The following is a 24024-nucleotide window of genomic DNA, read 5'->3' as shown; positions in this document are numbered from 1 at the left end:
GAAAACTCATTTACTTGGGGTTGGGCCAGAGGATGTTTGCCAAAGAGCTAACAAAAACTCCACGGTCTTTGGGCAGAGCCTTGGCAAAGCAAGGCTGCTGGTGAGTAACTTGGAGAAGTGTGCGCAGACTCTGCCCTCCCCATTTTTCCCCCCCTCCAAATCCTTCCCTTTTGAAAAGCAACATGAAACCTCCCATTCTGAACATTTTAATTAGACATTTACAAAACATCATGGTTTCTTTATACACATTTTGCATTAGATAATTTAATAAAATACAAAGCCATGTTTATACATATCTTTAGCCATTCCATATCTCATTACCTTTTGGGGATTTAAACCACAAACCATTTTTCATTTAAATCACAGAAAGAAAATTTAAGCGTATAAACAGTTCTAGGGGAAAAGGCATGTGTATATGTGGTGTCAATGTCAGGGAATTTTTGTCCTTGAATACTTCAAAATAGCTTTCTATCCAAAACTCTTATTTTGGTCAGCCTGAAAGAAAAGGTGCTTTGGAAATAAGAACTGATCTCCAAGGTAAACTGAGGCACACACTGTGTTTCTGAATGGGCATGAACCACGGATCACAGGGGCTATGTCCTTCCAGTGTCAACGACATCCTTGAGATTACAAAGAAGGTCCCTCTGTCCTTGGGGGAGACTGCACGTGTCCTCAGGAGGAGAATGGGGCTGAACACTCTGTCTCTGAGTGCCAGCTCCTGCAGACACTTGCGTGGCCACGAGGGTAATCTGGCTGGACTGCTTGTCATTCTCCTAACGGCCGGGCTGGACGGGACTGCCCAGGGTAGCATCCTCTTTACTCCCTCACTGCTTCTTGTCTCTCTCCCAAAGCTGTCCACTCTGATGGGCAACCTGATCCTTAGACAAGGGAAATACAAGTCTCTGGGCTTCCCACTAGCCCTGCAGATAAACTTGTGGTTGTCAGGCAGTGGGAGCCAATACCAACAACTCCTCTGTCACCCTGTCCTTTTCAGTTAGGGGGAGGCTGTCAAGGAGGAGCAGTGGCAAGTGTCCAGGCTGCTGGGTGAGGGCCAGAGAGAACCTGTTGTTACAGTCCTACTTCCCCCATCGCTGCTGAAGGGGGTTCCTAGTGAAACAGCACTTGCGACTTCAGCCTGCCATTCCAGGGGCACAGACACAGGGCAAAAGGCAGGGCAACGACAGCCACAGTAGGGCAGGGATAGAGGGCTGTTCAGCCCAGCTGATGACAGATGACTGTTAGAGCGAGGGCAGGTGGATGGTCCCAGGGCCCTTCAGTCACTCACCCGCATGAGTAAGCTTGAGTGGCCCTAATACTTGTGCCCAGTCCCTCCACAGCTCCAGTTAAAGACCTCAGTTGTGGAAAGCAAAGCTCTGAGTGGGAAACAGAGAATCCCAGGAGTGGAAAGCGCTAGTGATTTACATATTTGTCACAAGAACCTTGAAAAGAGTAAAAAGTGGTTCACAACAGGGAGAAGAAATACACGCTGTGTTTCTCAGTTCCAGAGAGGAAAAGTCTTTGCTTGAGCAGAGATGGGACTCTTTCCAACATGTCTGAACTAACCATAATTTTCTCCTGAAATTCAAGGCTAAGGCAGGAAAAAAAAAAACAAAACCAAAGGCAAATTATGGCTCCGAGGACCCCTCAGACCTTTCTATAAATTACTTCCTGATGGCTTTGTAGGTACTTAGAACACATGGAATTTGTGCAGAGCAAAATTGGGAAGAACTGTTTTTGTGTCTCAGGGAAAAAACACTGAAGCCCACAGGTGTCCACTGGGCTCCTGCAGAAATATTGTAAGATGGCAATTCTCAGAAGACAACAGTGAGGTAGCCTTGTTCCTGCTGAGTCTTCAGAAATGATCTTCTTAGGGTAAGTGTTCCTTATACACTTCTCCACAGGGCATTGCATTTGCAAGGATTGTGGTCACCACCTGATGTTGAAACATGAATATCTTGATTCTTTCAAACACCCAGAGGAAGATGAGCAGGATACTGACATACTGGACCCAGGTGAACTTTATCATCTCCCAGAATCCTGGTTGATAAGTACAGACAGTTAAGGAGTCACACACCACATGTTGTAAGTCAAAATAAATCAAGGTTTAGGTCAGGCAGGAAATGGCAAGAATGTTTCAAATACCCTTAAGAAAAAAGGGACAATAAAAGATTATTAAGACAATAAATATGGATGATTCTGACTTCAAAGAATTGCTAGGAATTATGAACAGGAAATGAATTTTTTTCCTGTATAAACAGCAGACAGATACAGTCATTTGTGTGGTGTTGTAACACTGTACCAATTTCCAATCTAAGGCTTCCCACATCTAGTCCTACTTCGGACAACTGAGGAATTCTCCTTTCTTTTTGGAAATTGAGCTATCACTGTTTAACAGAATGTATATAAATTAACTTCTATAGGGTATTGAATGATGGTGTCAGGAATGGAGCTTCATGGGCCCTGCTGACCAGTAGGATGGTGTTGGGGTCATTCCGGATGGTGGTAACTGCAATACAATCATTAACCATTAATCTAGGAGAAGGATGGTCCTTTAGTTAAAAATATTGAGGGGCACAAATACTCCTTTATTCTTGCAAGATATTCTGCACTTTGGAACGGAAAGAAGTTATTCAAAAGTATAGAGAAATAGCATGTGTAAAGTTGTTTATACATTATTTGTTAAAATGTTTATCAAAATAGTTATGTTAAAATATGTCAAATAATCGAGGGTGGGCACGGTGGCTCAAACCTATTACCCTAGCACTTTGGGAATATAAGATGGGAGGGCTGCTTGAGGCCAGGAGTTTGACACCAGCATATAGGGACAGTGAGACCCTGTCTCTATAAAAAATTTAAAAATTACTGGGTGTGGTGGTACACCCCTATAGTCCCAGCTACTGGGAATGCTGAGGTGGGAGGATTGCTTGAGCCCAGGAGCTTGAGATTTCAGTGAGCTGGGATGACAGCACTGTACTCTAGCCCAGGCAACAGAGTGAGACCTTCTCTCAAAAAATAAATAAATAATTTGGATCCCAAAGTGATTCTACACCATGATAATACCTGTAGTAAAAAATCCACATAAGAATAAAGGATGAAAAGAATAAAGAAGAAAATGTTGATTTGTTGGTTAGTGTTTTTAGTTTTGTTGTAAAATTTCCTCTATTATTGCAATAATGCTGTTAGCGTATTACATAAAATCAGTAAACAACACTGGAATTGCAGTCCTCCCCCTCCTGAAATGTCTGTGTATACTATCCATGTTGTCTGGTTGCCAAGTAACACCTATTTGTTTTTCTTTTTGAGACACAGTCTCCCTACAGTGCCCTGGTGTCAGCCTCGCTCACAGCAACTTCAAACTCCTGGGCTCAAGAGATCGTCCTCCCTCAGCTTCCCGAGTAGCTGGGACTACAGGCACTCATCACCATGCCTGGCTAATTTTTTTGTTTCTATTTTTAGTTGCCTGCTAACTTTTTCTATTTTTAGTAGAGACAGGGTCTTGCTCTTGCTCTGGCTGGTCTCGAACTTCTGAACTCAAGTGATTCTTCCACCTTGGCCTCCCAGAGTGCTAGGATTACAGGTGTGCAAGTAACATTTTAGATGCCTTTGGAGAAACCTCTGACCATTGACTAGACAAATGTGCTGAGTCAAGCAATGACGGCCCAAGAGCCTCGCGCTGTAAGGAATGAACACGCTCTGCTCTGCCTTCCAGTAGGAAGCTTGGGCACTTCCGTCCTCCTGCTGGACTGCCGATGTGGCTCAGTCACTCACATTCTCCATTTCTCTCTGGCAGAAAACTCAAGTAGGCTTGTATTTTTACAAAAGGAAACTCATCAAGCCAGGGGTGGGGGAGGGCTGTGGCAGGTCTAGAGATCAGGACAGAAGGGACAGATCCTGGGTAGTCTGTCTGCTCCCATCACCGAGCATTTGCTGGTTCTGACATTTTGATCACGACAAGGGTTCCAGTTCTTTTTGTCTCCGTTGCCCCCACAAACCTGGAAAGTCCTTGGGCCGTGGCTGAAAGTCCCCAACCCCCGACTCACCATTTCTTTCCTGGTAGGCAGCAACAATGTGGGTGAGGTCATAGTCACGGGCAAAAGGGCTGCTCCCGTTGGTCACGGACACCTGGACACGGCAGGAGGACGTGGTGTGAGCACCGAAGAGGCTTCTCCTCCCTTCTCTCCTCTGTCTACCCTCCTGCCCACCCAGGCTGCGGCCACAGACCACCCTCTTCATCTTGGTGGCCTGTTCCACGAGCAGTGAACTTTTCTTCAAGGACAAATAAACTCTCCTGTGACAATTTAAGTCCCTTTACTCTCAGTCTTTCCTTCTGTGGGGATGGAAACAAGGGTCAATATCTACCTTTCCCACGTTTTAAAACTATGTATAAAGTACCCCTTTCCATTCCAATGGGAGAAATAGTTCCTTTAATTTTTGTACTAAACTGTGTTTCCAACTGCTTTGTCATTTCCTTAACCTTCTCTAAATGCTAACTTATTTCTTTTAAATGTAGAAATGGAGATAGATAAAATGCAAATAGTAAGCATATGATCCCTTAAAGAAGGAAATGATTTCTTGTCCTATAATATCATATTCCTATTAATCTGAAATATAAATAAAAGTAGCAACGATGAGTTTACACATTTTATATGTGTATACAATAAAAAGTGCCATATTAAGTTTATTCTTATGGTCCCCCTCACTTTATAACTTACAGGGATTGGAGCTAGGGTGGCCATAAATCCCAGTTTATATGAAACAGTCCTGGTTTATGGCTGTAATAACTGATAACATCCCTCTTTCACTTTCTTTTTTTTTTTTGAGACAGAGTCTCACTCTGTTGCCCGGGCTAGAGTGCCATGGTGTCAGCCTAGCTCACAGCAACCTCAAACTCCTGGGCTCAAGTGATCCTCCTGCCTCAGCCTCCCGAGTACCTGGGACCACAGGCATGCACCACCATGCCCGGCTAATTTTTCTCTCTCTATATATTTTTAGCTGTCCATATAATTTCTTTCTATTTTTAGTAGAGACGGGGTCTTGCTCTTGCTCAGGCTCGTCTCAAACTGCTGACCTTGCACAATCCACCCGCCTCGGCCTCCCAGAGTGCTAGGATTACAGGCGTGAGCCACTGCACCCGGCCCCTCCTTCACTTTCAAAAGTAGCTTGGCCCAAATTATATGGTCCCTCTTGTGGTAAAATAAAGGTTTGGAACAAGTGATTGGATGCATGCCTTCTGGACTCAAGAGGAACAGTTGCTGGCTGCTACTCTGAAGCTTTTGGTCTTTGGGAAAGTTAATTAATCCCTGTGAGCCCCCATTTCGTTCTGGCAACATGAGAGTTCATTCTTTGAAAAAAATCTCTCTAAGAGCTTACCAAGTGCCAGGCACTGTTTTAGGCACTGGGGTGATGGTATACAAGATGGCAGCGCTGTTAGTGCTGAGGGAGACAACAAATAAACCAAAAACATACCTTTAGTATGTCAGGCAGTGGTAGGAAAAGTCAGTCTGGGTGAGGGAAGATGGAGGGAGGGGAACGCTTTTTAGAAAGAAGGGTCACGGAAGGACTGTGCTCAGGGACACTGCAACAGGGACATGAATGGAAGGGTCCAATAAGCAATGTGGATCCCTGGCAGAGGGAACAGCAAGCACAAAAGCACTGAGGTGGGAGGTGCTCCCTGGGTTGGAGAGAGAGCAAAAGGCCAGGGTGGCTGGAATGGAGCCAGGGGGACAGTGATAGGATCTGTGGCTGGAGAGTGGGGAAATGACAAGTGTAGGCAAATCAGAGATTGCTCTGATGATGAAATGAGATGATACATGTAAACCACTTCATTCAGGGCTTGTGTGTTACCTGTTCAATAAAATATCATTATTATGATTATTTTGATCAGGGTTTCACTCTGTTGCCCAGGCTAGAGTACAGTGGCACAGTCATAGCTCACTGCAACCTCAAATTCCTGGGTTAATGGGATCCTCTTGCCTCAGCCTCCTGAGTGGCTAGGACTACAGGGGTATGTCACCATGCCTGGATAATTTTTTTTTATTTTTGTAAAGACAGGTCTTCCTACGTTGCTCAGGCTAACTGGTATTATTTGTGAAATCTTTTACATCATCATTTTACACCATCACTTGGAATAATCACGTGCGTATGGAAGACAGTGTGTGTGTGTGTTGTTTCCCTAAAAGCAGAAAACAATTTAGTTCTGTGACAAAAATAGATTATTTTCTCTTTCCTTCTAGGAGTAAATACAGGTGTACCGTCTCCATATTTTGAAAGAATTCATGGCAAGAATTCCTCAGAAGCCCTCTTCTGAGCCACTTACAGAGAAATGCTGTTTCTGCCTTTTATTCCCCTCTCCAAAGAACTTGATAAACAGTGACATAAAGAAACAAAGAAGCTGGACAACAAGAAGCATCCTTACGTTGTATTGCACATCTAGGCCACCATAGCTTAGCGGCTGCCTCTGCTGCAGCCTCAGGTCTCCATTCACGTGTAACTGGGACCCGGGAACGGCAAAGGAGGACTGGAGAAACGCCATGCTCTGCATCACAAACGTCGACATCCTCTGAAATCGGCACAAGGAGAGACAATACCAACTGCCGACAGACATGAAGGTCTCTGGGCTCTAGGAGTCACCAGTCTTGGCTGAAGCCTGACAAGCCCTGGTGTAGCCATGCAGGAAGCCTCTGCCCAGAACCCTCTGAGCTGCTGATAGCCCATGTAAATTAATATGACCCCAGTGGAAAACATTCGACTGGGCTAAGTGAAATCCCACACTACACCCCAGGAGAGTCTGCGACAGTGTGGGTCTTCCTAGCAATCAGAAGGAGGGCTCTATTCTGTTAAAAGACAAAGGGAGAGGACGGCCTCCCTAAGGGCCTGACTCACCTGCAGTTGGTAGGAGAACATCAGGATGAGCTGCACACCAAGAACATGCTCCGTAGACTGCAGGGGAAGCTCCAGTTTAAAATGCAGCCTGTCCCTTTTCCCATCCTGGTTCCTGTCTTCTTCTCTCATCTCGGGAACACAGAGGGCCAGTGGTCCTGGTCCTTAATAGGTCTGGGAAGAATCCACATCACTTCTGTGCATACTCAATGAACCATTGTTCTGCCATACATAGGCATTATTTCCTTCACCAGGAGAAAGAAACATAAACAAGTGTAATTGCATGATTATTGGGGAAAAAGACTATGCGTGGCCCCTGAACTTCATATTTTTACCTCTCAAATGATCACTGGTCAAAATGAATGTGAACTTAAATTGGCAATAACAACAAACATCTGGATAACATTTATCTCTTTCAGTGGTCTCATTTGATCTGGTTTGTTTGTACTAGTGTTTTCTTTCTTTCTTTGTTATAAAGATGCTTGGATTTGTACAGAAAATTTAAATGGCACATACAATTGTCTTCTACTTCTTTGTAAGGGAACTTTTTATTTTTTTTATTTTTTTTATTTTTTTGAGACAGAGTCTCACTTTGTTGCCCGGGCTAGAGTGAGTGCCGTGGCATCAGCCTAGCTCACAGCAACCTCAGACTCCTGGGCTTAAGCGATCCTACTGCCTCAGCCTCCCGAGTAGCTGGGACTACAGGCATGAGCCACCATGCCCGGCTAATTTTTTTTTGTATATATATTTTAGTTGGCCAGATAATTTCTTTCTATTTTTTTTGGTAGAGACGGGGTCTCACTCTTGCTCAGGCTGGTCTCGAACTCCTGAGCTCGAGCGATCCACCCGCCTCGGCCTCCCAGAGCTAGGATTACAGGCGTGAGCCACCGCGCCCGGCCATGGGGAACTTTTTAAAACAGAAAAAAACTAATTCTAATCATTGTGCATTCCCCAAACTCAACAGAAAATCACCAAGCTCTATTTATACATTCTTAAACCACAGTGTCTTTGCTGCAGATTCTTGACGTTGGACCTCATCCATCATTCATGTCAGGACTTTAAAGCCTTGTGCATCTTTTAGTACCAATCAATAAAATGAAAAAGGAAGCTAAGTAAAATCGGCAAAGCAGTAAACCACAGATATTTCATAAATTGTGGACAGGAAAGTAAGGAAACCAGGCATAGATCTGAGGATGGAAAAAGACAAACTACAGCTTAGGCAGCGTACAGCGACAGCGTATGTAGGCATATGAAATGACTAGCAGGAAAGGACAGCCACTGAAATGTGATCACTGCTGACATGATTCCTCCACACAACCCTGGATCTTGTTCTACAACTGATCCTTTTTCACCGTAGGTTCCCATAGGACTCTACCATGGTATAGCTGCTTTCCCACCTGAATCCCCCATCCACGGGTTCATTTTGCTTTCCACCATTGCCATTACGTGAGGAAGAGACTTTTTTGTTCTGTTTCAGGCTAATAAGTTCATTGGGGATGAAGAAATCTCAGTTTTCAGAACCCTTCAATCATTTCTTTCCCCCCAGACAATAATGTCCTTATCCTAGGCTGTGTGTTACAGAAACCTACCCTCCTCCTCCTTCTGTTGGACACTATTCTCTCTGTCCTGTTCCATCAGCTTCCCAGGTAGAGAGGTGGGGTATCCACTACCAGGACTGATGATCAAGTTTCTCAGGCAATTATATACTAGGAATTATGACTAGGAGAGAGGAGGCCTTGTCTTCCTGTGAACTTTCTTCAGTTGGTATCTGGGAAGACTTGGAACACAATGTTAACTCTGTGTAATGGATCCGAGCCTTCTGGATATTTAGAGGATCTTTTCAATTATCCTCTTGAGAGAAGATATTGACCAGGAGAGAATTTCCAGTATTCAGAAAACGACACAGTGTGGGAGGGAGACAAATTCATTTCATTTTTTCTTTACAATAAATGTAAGCCTTAGGTAGGCAGAACAAGTGTTATCCCCATTGCATAAGTGAGAACATCAAAGTGCAGGGAGGTTAGGGCATTTATCAAATGGTGAACAAAAGATTTGAGATCAAGTCTTTGCCTTCAAATCTTGTCCTCTTTCTAGTACTAAAGTGTCCAGACTTTCAAAAATAATTCAAAGAAAAGATGTGGGTAGGAGAAATCTTCTTGCAAAAAGGCAATGTCAAGGATATAAGTCTGTATATTTGGTTGTGTGCATACTTCAAGTTCACAGAGAGGAGAGATCTGGCAGAGCATCACAAAGAGTGTCTACTTGTTAAATTGGCTCACTAATCTGTCAAGTACTTTTTGAGGTCCTGCTTTGTGCCAGGCCGTATTTCACATGGTAGGAATATGAAAGTAAACAAAATAAACAAAGTCCCCATTGTAACAGAACTTACATTACCAGCAGAGAAGGCAAAAAATAAATCAATTTACAAATAAACATGCAACAATATCAAAGTGCTAAGTGCCATAAAGAAAAATGAAGAAGGCTAAAATCAGAGAAAGATGAGTGTGGAATTTAATAGAAATGTTTACAGAAAATATTTGGTACAACTGGATCTTTTCTTTTTCATTGTCCATAACAAGACAGCATTTTATTTTTATTGATGTGGATGAAGTACAATTTATTTAGCAAACTCAGCAAGAATTGTTAAAGGGGCAAAAATGTACACTTAACTAAAAAAGCAGAAAAGAAAATAAAAACACAAAATCTAAAAAGTAAATATATGTTCTGGGCCAGCACAGTAGTATCAAAATACACATCTACATCAAGTCCTAAAATCTTACAGGAAACGACCCTTCCTTATCAGAGATGCATATCTAAATATAATAGCTTACTAAGATCTTCTTGGGAGTAGGCCAAAAAGAGAAAACGCCACATGAAAAAAAAGTTTCTCTTCCCTAGACAATTTTTTCCTGAAGCTGAATTTGAAGGGAGAGAGGGAGCCTACAGGCCAAGGACATCTGTCTTCCTCGTCATGTTCATTGACATTGTTGTCGCTGTCCTCCCTCACCTAGGACACCAGGGTGCCCACCCTGGAGCCACTGTACTGAGACACATGGAGCTTATAGCTGCTGTGCACTACTGGTCAGGTCGCTGGTAGAAAGCCTCGTGCTGTTGGATGTGGAACCTGTCATCGTAATGAGGAATACACCACCAATTGATCCCTGATCCATTCTGTCACATACAGTTCCAGACATTTTAGTACCAAGATTCTTGTCATTTTAAGGTCTTCAGGGGAGCAGCTCCTGTGACTTCAGGCCGAAAGCCATACCCATCTGCTTTAGCACTTCTATGTCATTGTGGATTGCAAATGTGTTGTAAAAATTAAATACTCAAAGTTGTTGGAAATGCTGCAGTCAGTGATGACGTTCTTGCTGGTGTTGATAATGACAAAAGGGTGGGTGGATGATCAGGTTGGGTGGGGGTGGCCGGCTGGCGTGCTGCTCCACCTGGTGGTTTCTCTGCACCAGGCTCTTGAAGGCAATTTCCTGGAGAATAAGTCCTTGAAGTTGAGACTGTTCCTCTTTTATTCTTTTTTTCTTTTTGAGACAGAGTCTCACCCTGTTGCCCAGGGCTAGAGTGCTGTGGCATCAGCTTAGCTCACAGCGACCTCAAACTCTTGGGCTCAAGTGATCCTCTTGCCTCAACCTCCTGAGTAGCTGGGACTACAGGCATGTGCCACCACGCCCTGCTAATATTTTCTATACATATTTTTAGCTGTCCGGTTAATTTCTTTCTATTTTTTAGTAGAGATGGGGTCTTGCTCTTGCTCAGGCTGGTCTTGAACTCCTGACCTCAAGTGATCCTCCCACCTTGGCCTCCCTGAGTGCTAGGATTACAGGCATGAGCCACCTCGCCTGGCCTGTTCTTTTATTCTTTGAAGTCTTCTCTGTTTCTCCGCCTCTAAATTCTGACACTCCTGAACCAAGCTGGTGGGCAGATCAATCCATTTGATTCCCTTCTGCTTGGAGATCATGTTCATGGCCATTAGCACATTTAAGGCATCCTAAATTCGTCATCTTATGTTTTTCTGGGCACAAGCTGACTCATTTGATAAAATATGGTTAGTGGCAGCACTGAACTCTGTGACCAACTCATCTGCCACTTTGTTACAAGAATTGGTTCTTTTCCGCTGCACCTTCTTGCAGACCTTCATGGAGAAGTGCTGCAGGCCCTTGCCATTCTTCACTCCTTTCCTGTTGCATTTCCTGGCAAACCAAGGTACAGAGTCAGAAGGCTAGTTCTAAGAGACAAGGTGAGCGTTGGGGGTGTGTGGCTGTCCTAGCACGACAGTATGTGATGCCGCAGGTCTCTGGGGCATACCAATTACCACATACAGGGCAAAGTTGACATTGGACTCACTGAAGGTTTTTGGCAAGAGCTGCTTACCAGGCAGGTTTACCGTGGAAGGGTGACTAGCTACTAAGGTCACCACATCTTTTGTAGGACTAAGATTTTAGGGCCATTAGTTCTCCATTGGCTTTAATAAGAATGGCATTTTTTGCCATGTTACCAGATTTGGGAAATGGATGCCATAAATGTTCACCCTCCAGAGGAAAAAAAATCCTTTTTCCTGGGCTGAACCTGACTTGTTGAAAACCTGAATGAATTGAGGTGATGAGGCACAGGAGTGCCGGGGGAAGAGTGAGCCAGACCCACTATGTACACTGGGTGCCTGCAGGGCTGGTGCCACTGGGCAGAGTGAGGGACAAGAGAGCCACAGAGAACTGACAATGCAAACGGTACATCTCCCACAAAGGACCCATCACCAAGCCAGACTCTCACCCCACGGGCAGTCAAGGTTGGCATGTTACCACTTGGTTCACTGATGAAATCAATCATTTAATTCTGTCTAGTTCAAAGTAAGCTTAATACATGTACAACAGCTATAAAGGAAGGCATTCAAAGAGCTACTACTTCTTTAACACAAATTCTAGGTCAATATCTAAAATCCAATTGGTGCCTGGCTAAGCAAATTCACGAATCACACCACTACCTTATTTGTATGAGGTCTATGTACAATTTGGAACAATTTTTACATCCACTGATTGTCTGATCTGATCGCTCCGCATATCACAGGAGAAAGACAGGTAGTATCCTGCCCTGTATAAAGACAGATAAATTGAGGCTGAGAGAGTGTATGAAAACCAATGACAAAACTAGGACTAGAACCCTGGTTTGCTGGCTCTTCATTCAGAGCTCCTGATGAGAACCCTAATTTCCAAGATTTTGGGTGGTTAAAGGAAGATAACCTTTTACAGATATAAAGGAAATCAACATTAATGTATTAGACAGAAAAATGCACTTCAGTCCACCTGTATCAATCAGGGTCCCATCAGGAAAACAAAATCTACAACAGTTTTTTTAATATAGGGAGAATTTAATACAGGGAGTAATCGGTCCCAATGGTATTAGAGGACTGATGAGGCACAAAGGGAACGCTGCAGAACACAGAGCAAGTAACCGCAGGGAGCAGCTCCCACACCCAGCCCTAGAGGAGAGAGGGAAGGGGTTGGGATTATTAGAATCTAGAGGCTTGAAGGAGACAGAGGCCCCAAGGAGCTGGGACTCAGACCTCAAGAAGGAGCACTGCCCAGCTGGTGCCAGGACCTCCAGAGTTGGGAGGAGGGGAACCTGTAGGGCTGGAGGAAAGAGAGAGGGTCTTACTCCCTCTTTGCTTCTTGTCCCTGTTTGTGTCACCTTGCCTGTGGTTCTTCACTCTGGCAACTGGCTGCAGTTTCTGCCCACTCCTAGAACAAGGCTCATCATGCCTCCTGCTGGCGGAACCTAACAAGGAGCCAGCAGGCAGAGGAGCAGGTGGTTTCCAGCATCAGCACCAGCATCAGGAAGCGGAGCAGGGGGGAAGGTTGGTAGCTGGCACAACGCGTCATAACCAGCACACCTGACTGTCCCAGCTGCTGTGAATTTAAGATGTGCCATTGTTTCCAGTCTCTTGACTTACAATATTTTTCCCAGTAGGGATTCCACAGTATCTGATGGTTTGTTTGAATTTTGTTTGGTTCCTGTCTTGTTTTCATACCTTTCATTCTTTCGAGTCAGACTCCTGTACTAAAGGTTAATTTCCTGGGTTATACCAGTGTCCACTTCACCATACACTTGTCATCACTGGGTGCTCCATTTTTTCTCTTTATGTTGAAAATATACTTTGGCATCAGTCTTAGGATGTCCATCAAAGTAGGGACTCCTACTTGATGGTGCCTAGACTCATCAAATCCTTGCTACCTGTTTTTAATGATCTAAGACACCATCGAATATAAAATCAACTGTTATTTCATATACCAGTAAGAATGGAAAAATACTCCCAATTAAACTATGACACAATGTTTTCTAACCACTTATTATGAGCAAAATAAATTGTTCTAGGATTCTTAAAACTTCTTTACAACCTCATTCTTTTGAATAACACCTTAACTTAGTCAATGATGTCCATACTTTTCCATGCAATTTTGTCCTTTGTACCATCAGGCGTGTTGGTGATATACCATTTAAAAGAACAATCCATATAAGAAATTAACACCCACTGGTGTTAAAAGCAAGCTTTCAAATTATGTAGACCTTTCTTATTTGTAAATGCTTCTTGAACTTCCCCTGGTAGGTTCTCTATTTGATTCTCAGGGGCTACAACAATGTTTTATTGCCAGGCAGGGTGACGCATGCCTATAGTCCAGGGCAGAAGGATCAACTGAGCCCAGCAGTTTGAGTCCAACCTGAGCAACATGTGAGACCCTGTCTCACATGGTTTTGATGGTGGCACTTTTGTCTACAGTGAGAACGACACCAAGCCTGCCTCCTGGCCCACAGCTAACACAAGACAACGTGCTCTGATTTCAGAGATGAGAAAAAAAACAGGTGTCTTAGGCACAAGGTACTCTCCACTCGTGCTCTGGTATCCTTCTATAGCCGTCAGCTCCCATATTCTCTGGGTCCACACATGCCTTAAAGAGCCACATCAGGCTCACTGAGGGAAAAGGTCACTCTGTTTTCTTCTTCCCTTGTGAAAAACAACAAAATAGACTTTTAAAGCATTAAAAACACAGGGACTTCAGAGACGCTGTCAAAGGTAAGCCGACCAAAGCAGAAGCAAGGCCATTTGTGACTTCTGCAGTATTTCTCCAAATTAGCAACAGCGTAGCCACCTCCCAGCGTTTGTTTAAAACTTGATCCCAAACCACTGCTTCCTTTGTTTCAAGGACAATTTCCCGGACAGGTTGACGCTACTTTGGCTTTATGTTCAGAATTAGAAAACAAAAGTATTTTCTTACAATAAGGGTTAAGATTTTAAGCTGTGGCACCGGAAGCACTGAGTTCCAATCCAGACTCTGTTCAGTTGAAAGCTAAGGCAAATTATACCATTTCTCTGAGTCTGTCTCTTCATCTTTAAAAGGTGTATGACCTCCACCTCACAGGGTTGCCACAGGCATTAAGGACATAATACAGTTTTAGAAACTTAATAGCTAACACTTCCCAAGAGATTATTATAGGCCAAGTACTATGTAAAGCTGTGGTCCTCCAATTCACAACTCTGGGGCTGGTGAGCTCCCCAATACACCCCAATCCGTGGAAAAATTGTCTTCCGTGAAACCAGTCCCTGGTGCCAAAAAGGTTAGGGATTGCTGATGTAAAGGACATTTAAAAGCATAATGATAAAATGCTTATTATATGCCTGAGGCATAGTAAATCAATAATATTTACTACTATGGCTTGTATGGATATCACCGGGCCATCTCTTATATGCATTTTTGCATATTGTAATGGGATTCACATGCTATAAAATCCACCCTTTCAAATAATACTATTCAGCAAATTTTAGTATATGCAAAGTTATGCAACCATCACTACTATCTAATGCCAATTTCAGAACGTTTGTATCATCCCCAAAAGAGACCCCATATCCATAGCAGTCACTTCCCACTTATCTCCCCATCCCCTTGCACAAGCCCCGGCAGCCCCTCATCAACTTTCTGTGTCAATAGATTTGCCTGTTCTGGACATTTCACATAAATGGAAAATAGTATATGCACTGGTTTGCGGCTGGATTCTTTCAGCTAGCATAATGTTTTTAGGGTTCATTCGTATTGTAGCACATACCTTAACTACATTTCTTTTTAAGGCTGAATAATATTCCACTGTATTGACATATCACACTTTGTTTACCCACTCAACTGTTGTAGGACACTTGAGTTATTCAGATTCTTTTGCTATTATGAATACTGCTGCTATGAACATTTGTGTACAGGTTTTTGTGTAGATTTATGTCTTCAATTCTCTTGGGTATACATGTAGGAGTGGAAATGCTGGGTTATATGGTAACTTTATGTTTAATTTTTTGATGAACTGCCAAATGGTTTTCCAAAGTGGCTGTACCATTTTATGTACTTACTTTCTTTAATATTTTTATTACTTTTTATTTTTTTTAAATGGGCACTTTCTAACTTTTTCCTTTCAAAACTGTTGTCAGTTACATTTAAAAGTCTTAAATATGTATTATATTAGTTATTGGTACAAAATTAAAAAGTTACAAAAGGCTATATAGTAAAGAAGTTTCTTTCCTACCCTAATTTCAGCCAATTATGTCTCTCCCTAGAGGGAATTAATGTCATTTTCTTTTGTAGCCTTCCAGAGATATCCAAAGGGAAAAAAATAATATGTGTGTGTGTATACATACAGTCTTTTTGTTATTGTTTTCTATTATTTTCATACAAAATGGAAGCATACTACACACAATTTATCTTTTTTATAGCATCAATTTCTCTTGAAGATGGTTCCACATCAGCATCTGCAGATACACCTCATTACAAAAGAATAGCTATGTAACATTCCACTGGGCAGATATCTCACAATTTCTCCGAGTCTCCTATTGATTTGTAGGTTGTTTGCCATATTTGCTGTTACAAGGCTGCAAGGAGCAAAGTTTTACATATGCCATTTCACATGTGTGTACAAACCTTAGGATACCTTACTAGAAGCAGCAGCAAAGGCACATGGATTTGTAATTTTGATAAATGTTGGACCCAAGTGTCTTTTGGATTGCAGTTGAGGTCTTTTCCTCCATTGTGTATTCAATTCATGTTTTGGTATCTCATGATTTTAAACAATTCCCAAGCCAAGAGTTCAGCCAGGAAGGAAGCAAATCATTTACTGAGGAAGACTGAAGATGATAAGGTCATAAATTACTTAGAGCTATTGGTCTAGAATGAAGGGGGGGGCGGAAACGACTAAGAAAGGGGAGCTTCTGTTTTGTGCTTTACTGAACAGTTTAAAATTATGCAATATTAAAGAGAATTAATGGTCTGGGCATCATAAAAGTAGGAGGTAGGCCTGGCGCGGTGGCTCATGGCTGTAATCCTAGCACTCTGGGAGGCCAAGGCGGGTGGATCGTTTGAGCTCAGGAGTTGGAGACCAGCCTGAGCAAGAGTGAGACCCCCACTCCCCGCCCGTCTCTACAAAAAAAAAAAAAAAAAAGAAAGAAAGGAATCATATGGACAACTAAAAATATATATAGAAAAAATTAGCCAGGGATGGTGGCACATGCCTGTAGTCTCAGCTACTCAGGAGGCTGAGGCAGGAGGATTGCTTGAGCCCAGAAGTTTGAGGTTGCTGTGAGCTAGGCTGATGCCATGGCACTCTACTCTAGCCCAGGCAAGAGAGTGAGACTCTGTCTCAAAAAAAAAAAAAAAAGTAGGAGGTAGTCTTTACTTGGAACCCACACACCAAAAGCAGGGGGAGGCGAGTGCAGTGCTCTGGAGAGAGTAGTTTCTGGTTACAGAGATAAGAGGCTAACCACCAGTCCAACTGGGGAGTCCCCTACTTGAGGTGAATGAGCAAGTAAAAAGAACCAATGAATAAAACCTAATGTTATATTCTTGTTTTCATTATTATAATATTTCTTAGATTCAAATAACCAGAGAGGATAGAAAGGAATATATAATACAAACAAACAAAAAAACTTCTACCAAAAATTCACGACACAGAATGCTAAAGTAAAACTAACAAGTTAATATTTTGGGTTTGAAATGAAACAAAAAACAAAAACTCTATTGCTTTCACTTTTGGAAAAGAAATATACGAACATGGAACACAAGAAGCACAAGTGGGTATACAGTGTAAAGTTAGGTCAATCTTGACAGAGGCCTCTCATCTAGTCAATCTTCTCCAGAGGCATTATATTCTCAAATGAGACTAAAAATAGGCAGCATGTAATAATAAATAGTAACAACTGAAAGACATGTGTCTTCTATTCCAGTTCTATTTTTAAAATCAATTTAAAAGGTGGGACCATTTAAAGAATCAAAGAATTCAATGATGCTACAGAAAGCATCCAAGTTCCATGGCAAATATTTTTATCTCATTTACTTGATAATTTAGAAATGTATCTCCATATCTTTAAATAATATTTGCATTGGTACTTCTCAATTTCTCAGTATTAGGCATTCTCTCTTCACTTCTCACAAGGAAAGATGAAGATTTAGCATTTTCTCCCCTAATTCTCAGCCCCTATAAAATACAGGCACATCATTCTCATCCCCTCAATAAAGTTAAACTTTCATTTCAATCAGACAATATAATATGTTCACATAATTAAAACTATTCAAATCCTATTCACAACTCTGATTACATTTCCTTTCTCACTTTTTCTTACTTTTTATTTTCTGGTGGCTAATGATTATTTTATTTGCTTGCTTAGTTTTCTATGTACTTTTTACAATTTCAACGAACAGCTTCTATTCCAGTTCCTCACAATTTGATGTTTGAAAGCATAAAATTTAGTCAAAATCTTGTTCATTGAAATATTACCCCTAATAGTGAAAAAGTCAAAGCAAATCAAATATCCACCAACAGGGAACTATTCAAATACATTACAGTCGTCCTATATCATGAAATGCTTTGCAGGCCTCAAAAAGAATAAGGTTGATCAAGTATTGATCCATGTACCAAACTGAGCCTTTATTTTGCTGTCATTATGTATACCTACAACTCCAGTATCTCATAATGAGCATGTATTTTTGTAATCAGAAAAAATAAGAAAATTTTAAAAGTACTGAGAGAAAAATAACCTGAATAATATTTTGCTCGTGGTTATTCATATGATCAGATTTTTTTTTTTTTTTTTTGAGACAGAGTCTCACTCTGTTGCCCAGGCAAGAGTGCTGTGGTGTCAGCCTAGCTCACAGCAACCTCAAACTCCTGGGCTCAAGCGATCCTCCTGCCTCGGCCTCCCAGAGTGCTAGGATTACAGGCATGGGCCACCACGCCCGGTCCCAATCAGATTTTTAAATGTTGTATTTTATTTAGTTGTTGGGGAAAAGTCTGATTTTTTTTTTCCAGCTACACAAGTTTGTCATGTAGGCCAATCATCTCAGCGATGTCTGAAGAGATTCAATTCTGGAAAACGGAAAATCAGAACTTCTGAAATAAATGTTTTCAGAAAATGAGTGCAGAGGGGTGACTGGCTGTAAAGGAAGCACTCGCTTATCCTGAACCGAATACTAAATTTCAGACGGCGAAATGCCTCACTTTCATCCCGGGCAGCCGCAGGGTGGCCCAGCATCTAATGAGAGCAGCCCAGGGAGGCGCGTCTCGGCCAGAGCACACCCTGGAGGTCGCTTAACCCGGCAGCGCCTCGGTTCCAGGGGTCAACTCTGCACGAAAATGTCCGCCCTTTCCTGTTCTCCAGGGTCGGGATGTAGAAACGCAGCGACACGGTCGGGGGTGTCGACTTGGACAGCGCTCGGCCTCCAAGGCTCCTCAAGGGACTTCTCGTAACCCCCTTCCGTGAGGCCAGAACCACGGACGCGAGGCGGGGCAGGGGCAGGCCGTCCCCAGACTCCCGGACTCTGTCGGGACACACACGCGGACAGCAAGGCTAACTTTCCCGGGGTGTGAACGCCTGGGCGAAGGGGACTAAAACAACACGTCTACTCCCGGGACATTAAGCGCATGCGCAGGCCAGAGAGCCCGTGTCCACAGCCTCCGCGGGGCCGGAGGCCTCAGGGTCCGCGCTCCCCGGCCGGGCCGCTCGCCGCGCTCCACCACCCCCCGCCCCCGCTCCGCCCCGGGCGGGAACCACGCACCGACACGAGCGGGACGCGCAGGCGATCCCCCTGCAGCCGGTTGAAGGCGGGAAACGTGCTCCAGGCGAGGACCCCGCTGCGCTCGGGTCCCAGCAGGGCCACGAGCAGCGCCTGGTGCTGGAAGCGCACGGTCGGCTGCTCCTCGTAGCTGCTCCGCTTCAGCCAAAAGCCTGAGTCAAGGAGGGCGGTGGGGACGCGGTCAGGACGGCCGGCCCGGGCCGAGCGGGCCGCGGGGAGCTGTGGGGCGCGCCGGCCGCGGCGGGCTCACCGTGGCTCCGGAAGGCCACCAGCAGCGGCGGGATGTAGGTGAGCGCGGCGGCCAGCAGCAGGAAGAGCGCGGCTTTGGAGCAGAGCCCCGCGCGGTAGCCGCGCTCGACCGGGTGGGAGAAGAGCTCGTGGAGCGCCATGAGCGCCGCGCGCAGCCAGCCCGCCCGCCGGGCCCCTCAGCGACTCGAGACGTACGGGCAACTTTGGCTTCGGTTGGTTGCCATCGCCGTGGTCTCCACGGCAACCGGCGGCGCAGGCAAAGGGACCAATCGCAAGGACGGGAGCTTTGGCGGGGCGGGGCTAAGGCGGCGGCGCGCGCCAGTGGACCGAGGCCCTCGCTTAATGCGCGCGTCTCCTTGAAGGCTGAGTGGTCATGTAATAGGATGTTTCCGTGGACCTGAGTCGTAGCCATCGTCTGTGTTAACATTTGTGTAAAATAAGATTTCATAGAAGTTGACTTGTAAGTAAATACCTGCTTCTGTGTCACCTGTTAGCCCCCAATTTGGTTCATGCGAGTCCCATGGTCCTGGGCTAAGACCACAGCCAGGTTCCTTTGCCTCCATGTTTTCTGTTGCTTCCACGATGCTCCACGGCAGGACGGCCGCGGGAACGGAAGAACACGAATCCCCAGGCTCTCGGAGGGCTAGAGGTGAATCACCACATAGCGCTCTCGGACGTCCCTTGTTACACTGTATTGGGTACAAGCTAGGCTACGGGTTTTAGGGGAAGGTATGGTCGTCCCCAGAGATAACACTGGTTTATCACTTAATTGAAGGCTTTGGCTGGCGCGGTGGCTCACCCCTGTAATTCAAGCGCTTTGGGAGGCTGAGGCGGGAATAAACGCTTGAGCGTGTAAGTGTTTGAGACCAGCCTGGGCAACATAATGAGACCCTACCTCTACAAAAGATAAAGGAAATTATCAGAACAGAGAGAGAGAGAGAGAGAGATATGAAAAATTGGCCAGGTGTGGTGGTATGTGCCTGTAGTCCCAGCTACTCAGGAGGCTGAGGCAGGAGAATAGCATGAGCCTAGGAGTTAAAGGTTGTAGTGAGCTATGATGCCACTGCACTCCAGTCTGGGTGTCAGAGCAAGACCCTGTCTTACAAAAGCAAACAAACAAACAAAATCGAATGCTTTTTCTCCCTCCTAAACCAATATTTTGAACATGGCAGAAGGATTTTCTCCTTTTAGAATACTGTCTACAGTCAAGTTCCTCATCAAAAAGCCCTGAAGGATCACATTGCAGTGTTAGAGTGTGAGGTTTGTGCTCAAAGTGGAGTCTGGTCGTTGATGCTCCTACTTTGGAGGTAACCTAGAAGGGGCTTTTAGATGAAGAGAACAGCTGAGATCCTAACAACACAGACAACAGACCACAGACAGAGAGAAAGGTCAAGATCTGCCCATGTGAGAAAATGATCGCAGGGTCCTTATCACCACAGTTGAAGATGACAATTAATGTCATCAGCTATAAAATGCTTTTGACACGTCATCAGGTCCAGTCCTACTCATTCTTGCTTTAAAGCTTTTCTGGGATGGCAACATAGCTCTTAAATACAGCAATTGTTAGGGTTAAATCTATGGTACCATTCTGATGTTACATTGTATGTATGCTTTAAGGGGATAACTTTCATTTATTTAAATAATCACTAAAATGAGGGTATTCTAGAATAAATGAGTCCAGTATTGACTCCTGTGAGTGACTCTCCCTTGAGGAAGGAGGTGTTTACCTCCAAAACTCCTTTTTTCAACAGCAACAAACATACTGTACCTAAGTAACTGCTGAAACAAGGTGACTGCTAAGAATTTAGGTGCATGAAGTGCTTCAGACTTACCTAGAATGCCTTGAGCTTTGCAAAAATATTTAGCAATAATGGATAGTAATATTTACTCTTTGTTTCCATGATTTGTAGACGCTAGTCCTTGTGGTTTTATTTCAATTCTTTTAGAGAGAATACTAGACCTTTTAAAAATGCTAAGGATCTGTGTATATCATGTTATTTTCATACATCCATGACTGAGAACTGACTTCTCAGTTTCTATTTCCATAATGTTCTTGTGTTTCATACAGTTTACGTCTAAGGAGAGAAAGAGTCATTCTCTTAGAACTACACATTTTAATAGTATTCCTCTGCTTTAGAAGAGCTCCTATTCAGGTTCTCTGGAATCAGCTTAGAACTCCTGAATGTCTTCAAGGCTTTCCAACATGTCTTTTACCTTGGCTTTTATCTATATTGCTTCCCAGTTCCCTCTTAAAACCCCATCCTTCATTTTGATCTGGAAGGGAAACTTCACCTTGTGAAATATGTACCCTTCTCTCTTCATCAGAAGATTCACATTGTCTGTGAAGTCTTTCTTGTTAATTCTCACTTGACTTTGTGGTGGTCCCTGTTGCCCTAGCCATCCCTCAGTATCCATGTTTACACAGCTCTCCAAAGTTTGAAACTCATTCTCTGGGCTTTATGGATTTGTTAATGTGTAACTGCATATATTCATTATCTTATTTCTCCTTTTGACTCATGTCCTTAACTATCTACCCCCTCAAGGAAGACATCCAGTGTTCTCAGAACACTCAATAGCTAAAGACAATGAAGAAGGTGATGCATATGATCAAGGCCAATGAGACAAGCCAATTAGAATGGTGAACTGGAAAAAGACACCAAAAAAGTAGGTAAAGGATCGAAGACAGAAAGACAGTGCACATCACTGTGACCGTCAGGAGACGTGCCTGTGAGTGTGTGAGCAGTGGATCTTCCCCCTGGGAAGTGTATTAAGCTCTTCCACGTGCCAGGTGATAAAAACCTGCCTTGGACTAGGACACAATGATCAGCTCTGTAAGTGGAAGCAGGGGACTTGAGTCCACTTTCTAACTTCTTCACTGATTCACTGACTATGAGATGTTGAACTACCATCTTCATTCTTCAGTGTTTAATTCTCTTTGTGAAATAGACATTTTTACTCACTGTCTAGCTAATCTCATCCAGCTCAATAGCTTTAAAGACTTCTCTGACTTTGCGACTCATGAAGCCATTCACCTATTCTCCATCTTCATTTGGATGTGTCTCTTTGGCATCTCAGACTTAATATTCTAAAACCAAACTCTTGATTTTTACTCCCCAAGATGGCACCACCCCATTTCAGTAAATGTCAGTAGCATCCTTACAAAAACCTCGACTTTGACCTGTCCTTCACATCTCACATCCAATGTATCAGCAATTTTTATCAGCTCTACCTTCAAAATATATGCAGAATACAACTGCTTCCCACCACCTCCATACACGTCACCTTGGCCTAAGCTAACATCGTCTTTCACCAGGATTATCACAATAACCTATTTCTGGGCTTCCACCCTCACCCCCTACAGTCTACTAAGCTAGCATGATCACTTAAAAAGGAAAGTCAGATTGTGTTACACCTCTGCTTAGAACCCCACACTGACTTCTCATCTCATTCTAAATAAAATCTAAAGTTCTTCACATAGCATTCAAAGCTCAATACTGTTTTTGTTCAAGATCTTTTTGAACTTATAATACACTCCTGCCCTTATTTGTTTAGTTCCCGCCATAGGGAGTTCCTTCATGTTCCTAGAATATGCCAACCTCTTTAATGAGCATTTCATCCCACAATCACTCTCTAGTCACCCACCCTGCCTTATTTTTCTAAACAGCACCTATTAGTATCTGACATATTTATTTTTTGTCTTGTCCCAGCAGAATGCAAACATCATGAGAGTAGGGGTGTTTTCTGTCTTGTTCACTGTGTTTCTGCAGCATCTAGAATGGTCCTCCTGTTTGCAACAACACTGATTTCTAAGCATGAAATTCAAAGAATTTTTCACTTTATCAAAAACAAAAACCTATTCTGGTTGCTCAGGCACACAATCTTAAAATAACAAAAATACTTTTAGAATGAAGCTAGGTTGCACGGCATTGATCAGGAATTTCAACTATAGGAAATGATGAATGACAACATCCAAACATACCGGCCTTATAGGTGCATCAGAATCACAAGCACGTGGCAGGTTTCATGTGCCCAATTAAGTGAATATTCTCATTACGTGTTCACCAGCTCATAAACAGATGGTGACTCAGACCAGACTGCTCTTTGATCACTCTGCTTGGAAGAAAGGAATTAACATCACCGATTGGAGAATTTCAAGGAAGGCATCTGCTGAGGCAGGTGACACACACAGCCCAGGCTGTGATTGCTAAACCTCTCCCATTGGCAAATAAGTAAACTCATCTCATGACCAGCTCTCAGGGGAATTCTCTGAACCTGCTAGTCACCTGTAACTCCTCTGCCAGACAAGGTTAAGGGTTTTCTTTATGATTAGTGATGTTACAGTCCTCAGATGCATATTTGTATTTCTTAAATATTTATTCAAATATTTATTCATGATCAAAGGAAGGAAATGGGATTTGTTTAAATTCAATTTCTAGGTCCAAGGCCGCCTATTACGGCTGTCCCTAATACTGGACCTCCTGTTGTCATCAGTACCGCTCCCCACACAGTCCCCTCAAACACCCCACCCCCAATGTTGAGCCCCCAATCTATCACCACTCCAAACAACAGTCCCCGAGCTGTCAGCGCCCTAAACAGCCCCTTTGCCATAGCCAACCACTAGAGACCCCTCTTCTGTCATACACACCCCCAAATACCGTTCTTGTCACCAGTGCCCCAATCCGACTTCCCCTAGAACAGCTCTCCACAAGATCACTGAACTATCAGCCACACACCCAAACAGCCCTCTGTAAGAGCCCTATACTACCAGCCCGTCACCAGCACCGCCGAG

General features: G+C 43.6%; 1 protein-coding gene and 1 pseudogene across 1 annotated transcript; both read right to left on the bottom strand.

Moving 5' to 3' along the window:
• Positions 1–190: 190 nt before the first annotated feature.
• Positions 191–19465, bottom strand: TMEM231 (transmembrane protein 231). Its single transcript, XM_045533913.1, has 6 exons — positions 19237–19465; positions 18962–19138; positions 6883–7004; positions 6416–6559; positions 4041–4122; positions 191–2037 (listed from the first exon to the last, which is right to left on the bottom strand). The coding sequence occupies exons 1-6, from the start codon at positions 19373–19375 to the stop codon at positions 1868–1870; spliced, it is 834 nt and encodes a 277-aa protein (XP_045389869.1). The 5' UTR covers positions 19376–19465; the 3' UTR covers positions 191–1867.
• LOC123625420 lies at positions 7788–11399 on the bottom strand (annotated as a pseudogene).
• Positions 19466–24024: the final 4559 nt, after the last annotated feature.

This window comes from Lemur catta, chromosome 20, assembly GCF_020740605.2.
Source record: "Lemur catta isolate mLemCat1 chromosome 20, mLemCat1.pri, whole genome shotgun sequence".
NCBI lineage: Eukaryota > Metazoa > Chordata > Mammalia > Primates > Lemuridae > Lemur > Lemur catta.
The sequence above is the reverse complement of the archived record's forward strand: the minus strand, read 5'-3'. Positions and strand labels throughout refer to the sequence as shown.

Excerpts from the sequence above, each read along its gene's own strand:
- TMEM231 (XM_045533913.1), bottom strand. The coding sequence starts at position 19,375 with ATGGCGCTCCACGAGCTCTTCTCCCACCCGGTCGAGCGCGGCTACCGC. Across the intron at positions 19,139-19,236 it reads GGTGGCCTTCCGGAGCCACG|GCTTTTGGCTGAAGCGGAGC; the intron begins GTGAGCCCGCCG and ends TCCTTGACTCAG. Across the intron at positions 2,038-4,040 it reads TGCCTACCAGGAAAGAAATG|GATTCTGGGAGATGATAAAG; the intron begins GTGAGTCGGGGG and ends CTTATCAACCAG.